Raw genomic sequence first — 6,955 nt, 5'->3', positions numbered from 1 at the left:
AAATGATCACTTCTATATTTACTTTTAACCTGCTTTTTTATAAGGATGCTCAACAAAGAAAAAAGGGAGGGCACAACGAAAGCCAAACAGAGCTTAAGAAAACAAAGAATACATTGAAGGGGAAAACAAGTCAAACTGCAACTGCTCTTGAGTCATTCCTGAGGATGTGAACACCAGCCTATTCATACCCTGCTTTCTGAGCCTGTAATGTCACCCTAAAATGTACTTTACTGTGCTCACGTCATGTCTTAGAGGCTGTCTCTGCCTGTGGAACTTGGTTCTGTGTTTTTTGACATTTTTGATCTCAAGGGCTCTGTCTTTGCCCCACAGCCCCTTCAAAGTGCTGCAAACTGGTGCTTTTGTGGTTCTTAACCTTCAGGCACAGAAACAGTCACTAACTGCTGTGAGCATTCCAGGCTGGAAAAGCTCTGAAGTGCTGTCCTCTAAAAACCCCACATTAAGTGACCTGGATGGGTTCTACTCACTCTCTTATCAAACTTCCTTGTGTTTTTTATTAACAACTTCCTTTACAAAGTTGCTCAAGGTTCAGGACTAACCCAAAGCTGTGCAACGTAGAAACAGCACCCTAAAGAGATTGGTTCACACAGTTATGGAATATCCTGAGTTGGAAGGGACCCATAAGGATCTTTCAGTTAAATTCTGGCCCTGCACAGACTCTTCAACATTTTTGTAGCCTCTTTTGGGCTCTATATATTTCTTATATTTTTATATACTTCTATATACTACTACAACTATTATTATTATTATTATTACTACTACTGAATTGTTATATGTTGTCTTATATTGGTTAAGTGCTTTTTCATGCTAGTGGTTTTTACACAAATATATAGAAAGGATTGTTCTTAGCTGCTCTTAGGGATTTATTTATCCCATCACATACAGTGAACCAGATTCTTGCTCTCACAGTAAATGCTCCCAAAATTGGTGCCACTGGTACCCTTTGGCTCTGCAGGTGCTGATGTCTCCCACAGAAACTCTTGGGCTCCAGAAATCCTCAGTGTCCTTCTCACTCAGTTCTGTGGCTGTGAAATAGTGAAGCATCTCATGAGTTCATTGAAGGGATTAAAGAATGAAATTTCTTTAAATCACCATCTCTGTTAAGAGTATTTTCAATGGGAAAATTCTTCATGCTGAGCCCATTTTGGGTAGGATCTATCATCTAGCTCATAAAGTGTTAACCACAAGGTTACTTGGGCCTGTGAGGTAAAACAAAACAATCAGTTTAAAAGGTAAAATGTAAGGAAAATGCTAATTTAAGAAAGCTGTTCAATATTTTATCTTTTTACCATTGTGTGCTGCCACCCACAACTCTTCCAACTGCATGGGAAAGCTGTTGCTTTAGGAGCAAGGTGTATAAATAATGCCTGCCTAAGAGCACGGCTCCTTTTTATTCCATTGGAATCCTGTGGGATTTCTAGAGCATTTCTATGAATAGATTAAACTCTGAGCATTTCGAGTAACCATGGCTATAAATCAATTTAGCTCTTGGTTTTCAAGTTACATCTGCTCTTACTAATCCTGTATGTGCATTTTTATTTTTTTTTAATAGGACAGAGCAGGCTTTATTTTTGTGTATGGGTTTTTGGGTTTTGGTTTGGTGAAATTCCCACTCTGCACCAAGCAGGTTCCACACACAACCACTGCACCCTGGATTTCTGCAGGGAGCCTGCTGATGGTGGACAGGCAACACGGAGTGAGGGGAGAACTGGCATCTTGAGCTTAAATATTTTACCCGTCAGCTCAAGGCAAATTTAAATTTCTTTACTACGAGGGGAAGCCCTGACTGCTCTGAAATCTGTAAGATGGAGGGGCACTGCAGGGAAAGCAGCCATCCTCCGGCCCCATCTTGCTTTCCCCCAGGAGCAGGGATGTGTTTGGCAGCGATGGCTCGGGCTCTCTGCGGATCGGGGCCTGGCGTCCTCCACCGGCCTTTCGCAGCCGGCCGGGGCTCGGCCATTTTTCCTCCATTTCGTTGTCTCTCGACGCTTGGTTTCTTTTGAACGATGCGCTGCGGCCCGAGCCCGCCGCCCTCCCACTGCCGCTCGCTGGGGCCCGGGGAGGGGCGAGCGCGGCCGGGCCCCACCAGGCCGCGGCCTGCGGGGAGCGCAGCGCGGGGAGCGCAGCCCGCGGGGCCCGTGCGGGGCCGCCCCGCCCGGTGTCACCGGCGGGCTCGGAGGGGGCTGAGCTGGGCTCGGGGACTCTCCCGACCCTGCTGGGGCCTCACGGCCGGGCCAGGCGGGCGCTGCCGCCGTCCCGCGCCGCCGCCGCCTCACGTGTCCCCCCCCTCCCTCCCCGCCCCTTCACCCGCCGCAGCACCGCCGCCGCGCCCTCCGACTTCCCGTAAAGAGTCCGCGCCGCCGCCCGCCCCGCGCCCACCGCTGCAGCCCCACCGCCCCCCGCCGGCCCCGCGGGGGTGCCCCGAGCCCGCGGGTGTGGCCGCCGCGCCCCCCGGCCCCGCCGCTGCCCTCGCTCCGCGGCGCGGCCCGGCCGCCGCCCGCCCCCCCCCGCGGATCCCTCCGCGCCGCGCTCCGCTCCCTCCGCCCCGCTCGCACTGTTTGGGAGCAACCGGCCGAGCCAGCGGCGCCCCGGCCCCGCCAGCGCAGCGCGGACCGGCCGAGCGCACCCAGCCCGGCGCGACCCCCAGCGCTCTCCCTCCCTCCTCGCCATGTCCCTCAAGCAAGCGGCGGCGGCGGCGCAGCCCGCCGGCAACAACCGCAAGCCCCCCGGCGGCGGCGGCCCCGGCCTCCCGTCAGCCGCGGGGAGGCAGAACATGGGCAGGTGGGTGCGCAGTGCCGCGGGACCGGCCCCGGCTCCGGCCCCGGGCCCGGCGCGGGCGCCGCTCGCCCGCCCCCGCCGCCCCCCTCCCCCCCGCCCTCGCCCCGCACCGGCCTCCATGGGCGGCGGCGGCCGGGGAGGGGGGCCGCGGGGCCCGCAGCATGGCGGGGCCGGGGCGGGGGCCGCGATGGCGGCGGGCGCGGCGCTCGCGGCCCCGTCGAGGGGGTTCCGCAGTGCCGGGGCGAGGCCGGGCCGCGGCCGGTGCCCTTCAGGCGCGGGGAGGGCACGGCGCGGAGGCTCCATTTCGGCCCCCCGCGGGGCCCGGGGCGGGGGGCGCCGCTTCCCCCGGGCCGACGTGACCCGCCTGCTGAGGAGGGAGCGGGGGGAGCGGGGGGCGCGGGCCGCACGTGTCGGGGCCGGCGCGGGAAGGGCCGCGAGCGATGGCGGCGGGGCCGGGGGGCGGCCCGGGCGGGGAAGGGGGCGGCGATCCGGCCCCGCGATGGCGGCGCAGCGCCCTCGGCTCACCCGGGGTGGAGGGGGGGGTGTGGGGTGGTGATTTTTAGATTTTAAAATTTATTTTAATATCTAGCGATCGTTATTATTTGTAATATTTTAAATTTTTTTAGTATTTTTATTTGATTTTTTTTTTTTTAATAATGGAAATCGCAATAAAATTCTCGCGGGAAGGCGGGCCGCGCCGCGCCGCTGGATGGTGGCTCCAAGCGCGGCCTCGCTTTTTCCCGGATTTTTGGGGCAGGAATCTTGCAGAGGCTGAGCCCTCTCCTCGCCTCCCCCCCCCGCCCCACGCTCGCTGCCTCTGGAAGATTGATCCCGCTCCTGCTCTCAGATCATTAGCTACGCAAATCCACTCACATTTTCCCCCTTTCTTTCCCTCAAATAATAAACTCTATAGCGCTGTGAATTTTTCCGGGGCTGCGGGGGTCATAACAAACGATGAGAGCAGGACGTTAACAGTTCTGAAGGTCACAGTCACTCAGAGTAGTTTCATTTCGAGTTTTATTCATCTTCCTCTTCAACTGGACGTTTATTCCCACTCGGTTTTGTGCACTGGCAATAAAACAGAATTTACAGTGGCCCCATTGTTGGACATCACTGGAAATAGGGTTTTACTTTGTTCCCAGCCAGTGGAACTGGAAGCGGAAGAGCTTTGGAATGGTATGAAAAGGACAAAATAAATAACAACAACAATACCTCAGCAGCTCAGAGCACCGATTTAATAGTTTTTTCATATGGCATTAGGTGGGACATGATGTTTATTGGGCTCTGTCCCTGCCAACACACAGTGGCACTGTAGAGGTTAACGTGAAGGGCAACAAAACCTCCAGCTTATTTTTTAAAATTCAGCCTGATGGCGAGCACTTGCCCCCACAGATCTGGGCACGTGAGCTTCAAATTCTCTCCCAAGTTTAAGATTAAAGCCACTGGATTTCTCCAACCAGTGTTGCCTTTCTGGTTCTATTGGATAAATTCCATTTCAGAACTCCTTAGGGGGTTCTGATGGGGCTGCTGAACAACTGATGTGTTCCCTCAGAGGTGTTCATGCTCTTTCTTTCTTAATTTTTCAAGTTATTTCTGAATGGAGGGTGTGTAAAATCACACTGCTGGAGCCCCATGGAGCACCTTCAGAGAACTTCCCCTACACCTGTCCTTGGTCTTTTGGGGAGTGCAAATTCAAAGATGGTTCATGCTGTAAATCTGGCCACGTGAATGAAAAGCTGAGTGGCTTTTCTGTTCAGAAAAATGAAAATTTAGGTGGCCTGCATCTTGGTGTCAATTTGATACATTATACTCTTTAATAAAAGCTTAAACATCTCCAGTGTATGTCAAGCTTTCTGCCCAGCAACTCGTTTCCCTGCAGCACTAACATTCCCATGAAGGAAAAACAAATTACTTTTCATGCCTAAGTTGCTCTTGAAAGCTTAGTTTGGGCAGAAAACTCATTGATAATTAACTGTCCTAGGCCTGATTTTCTGTGTTACTGGAAGAATTGGGCTGAGCACTTGTCCTTCTCCCTCTGCTCATGAGGGGAGGGTCAGCTCTGCTCACTGCCTTGTCTCCATGGGTTCACACTGCTGCACATCTGTATTTCAGATTAGAAAAGGGAAAATCCCGTGTGAACAGCCAGTGTTCTTTACTATCCTATTAATTGCTTTTAGACAAAGGGAAAAAATCAGAAATGAAGGCATCCTTGAAGGTGTTTGAGATAAGAAAGAAGGATTAATACCTTTATGATCAAGAGGCCCCAAGTGAGATGCTGTGTTTGTTTAATGTGCACTATGGCAGATGGGCTTGGGCTGCAGGGGAGATGCCAATAGCACAGCAAGCTGTAATTAGGGAAAATGTAGACTTGGTTCTCAAACTTGCTCCCTGTGCTATCAGAACATTATCTAACATCCACTTTCTGTGTTGGAGTGGAGTTTTGCTGTTATGCAAGCACAGGAGGGTTATCTGTCCTATGGCTGCAGGTTGCATCTATCCCAGCCTTCCTCCATCTCCATCCTTTTTTTGTTCATTTTTTCCCCATTGTTATTTTATCTGAAGGCAAAACACCTTAGGGTCAGGGTTTGGATGTTTCTTGTCGTGTTACAATTGTGGCAGAAGGGATTTTTCATTTGGGTAACTTGCTTGCCTGACTGGGCTTGGGGATCCTGTAAGAATACATGGAATTACTGCCCTTTAAAAATGGCTTTTTCCCATCAAAAAGGTAAAACTGAAACCACCCCATGGTTCAGTTTTTAAAGAAAATGACACAAACTTCTTACCTCCATTTATTTTCCTTTTTCCTTGACATCCCTTTCTTGAGAGCGTGGTGACCATCCTGTTCAGAGGGAAGGGAGGGGAATGTTGAGTGCCAAGGTGCTGGAATTTCAGGGCAGTGGGAGCTGGAGATCTGCTCACACGTGCCAGTCCCAGGTTTTTGAGTTGCTTCTGACATCTTTGTGTGGGTTTTAGTGCAAATGTGCTAAACTGCTGAGCACAGTGACTGCTTAACCTGCAGGCCTCTTTCCTTATCACTGTGAGTGCACTTTAGGGTGGTGTTACATCCCTGGTTTTGAGTAACTTTTAATTGAACAACTGATTCATGGCAGTGTCTGTGAAGGTTCTCCAATGACTAAGCCCATCAAGAGGTTCCAGGTGCGCACTGGGCCAGACTTGAGTCAAGTTGTTCAATATCCAGATGCTGTAGAAGCTGTCACCCTGTGTGGAGACAGGAATTGACATTATTGATGTCAGTAGTGGGGGAAAAAACTACAGAAAATAAAGCTGCAGGACTTCTTGCATAATCTTCATTTGACATCTTCGATTCATTTGACTTTACAGAGCCAAACGCTGCAATGAAATAAAACCTTGCACTTCAGATTTCTCCCTTAGAAGAAAAGCTTTGCCAGCTCTCTGCACTAAAGTTCTTTAGAGTACCCTGTAAATTTGCTTTCCAAGCTGCAGCAATGTCAGTCAGTGCTCCAGAAACATCCATTCCCACTTTAAATTCAAGTCTTTGTAGCTACATTTCTGCTCCAGACATTAATTGCAGCGTGGCTGCATTTATTTCTTAGTTTCAAAGTGAAGATGGTGCTGGAAAGAAAACTGGAGACTTTCTTTCCCATCCAGGAGTGACTTTGTTTCCCTTGCATTAACTGGGAAAATACAAATGCGTGACCTTGTTTTGCTTATCCAAACGCTCCACTTGGCATGTAAACATTAAGGAGGGAGGTGAGGGATGCTGAGGAAATACTCATAAAAATAGAAAAAAATGTGCAAGCTGCTGCTGGGAAAAAAAAAAAAAAAAAAACAAAAACCAAACAACATTTATAGTGCAGCTTTTGGGCCCTGATGGAGACTTTGCTTCTTGGGGTGTAACTGCTGGAGCCAAGGGGTTGGCACTAAGTTTTATTGCTCAGTTGTTACTTTGTCCAGAGTTTGTGACTTTGCTACCCCAAAGCAAAGGGTTTCCAGCTTGGATTTGCCAGGCTGTCCTGCCTTCCCCTAGGTTTACCTTTAACCATGTATCTGCAATGCAAAATGAAATTTTTATTTAAATTTTGCTATATTTACCCTAATGAAAATAGGGTTTTAGGTAGCAGTGCTAAATTGCTACTGAGCCTTCCTAGATTCCCCCACCTCCATTTCTTTGTGTTAC

General features: G+C 50.6%; 1 protein-coding gene and 1 long non-coding RNA gene across 14 annotated transcripts in view; one reads left to right on the top strand and one right to left on the bottom strand.

Moving 5' to 3' along the window:
• Positions 1-857: 857 nt before the first annotated feature.
• On the bottom strand, positions 858-2,319 carry LOC129128583 (uncharacterized). Its single transcript, XR_008535304.2, has 2 exons — positions 1,308-2,319; positions 858-1,217 (listed from the first exon to the last, which is right to left on the bottom strand). It is a non-coding gene; the product is annotated as an uncharacterized LOC129128583 (long non-coding RNA).
• Positions 2,320-2,538: 219 nt separating this feature from the next.
• ATXN2 (ataxin 2) overlaps positions 2,539-6,955 on the top strand; it is a 49,864-nt gene continuing 45,447 nt past the window's right edge. For 9 of the 13 annotated variants that reach the window (XM_054645861.2, XM_054645860.2, XM_054645869.2 and 6 more), the window contains exon 1: positions 2,540-2,799. In XM_054645861.2, coding sequence (XP_054501836.1) covers positions 2,687-2,799 — 113 coding nt within the window. In that variant the 5' untranslated portion in view covers positions 2,540-2,686. Of the gene's footprint in view, positions 2,800-6,955 lie in introns of all 13 variants that reach the window. The other 4 variants (XM_054645871.2, XM_054645870.2, XM_054645868.2 and 1 more) reach the window with 2 other exon arrangements.

The sequence above is a fragment of the Agelaius phoeniceus genome, chromosome 18 (genome assembly GCF_051311805.1).
Source record: "Agelaius phoeniceus isolate bAgePho1 chromosome 18, bAgePho1.hap1, whole genome shotgun sequence".
Classification (NCBI taxonomy): domain Eukaryota; kingdom Metazoa; phylum Chordata; class Aves; order Passeriformes; family Icteridae; genus Agelaius; species Agelaius phoeniceus.
This window is presented reverse-complemented; position numbering and strand designations above follow the sequence as displayed.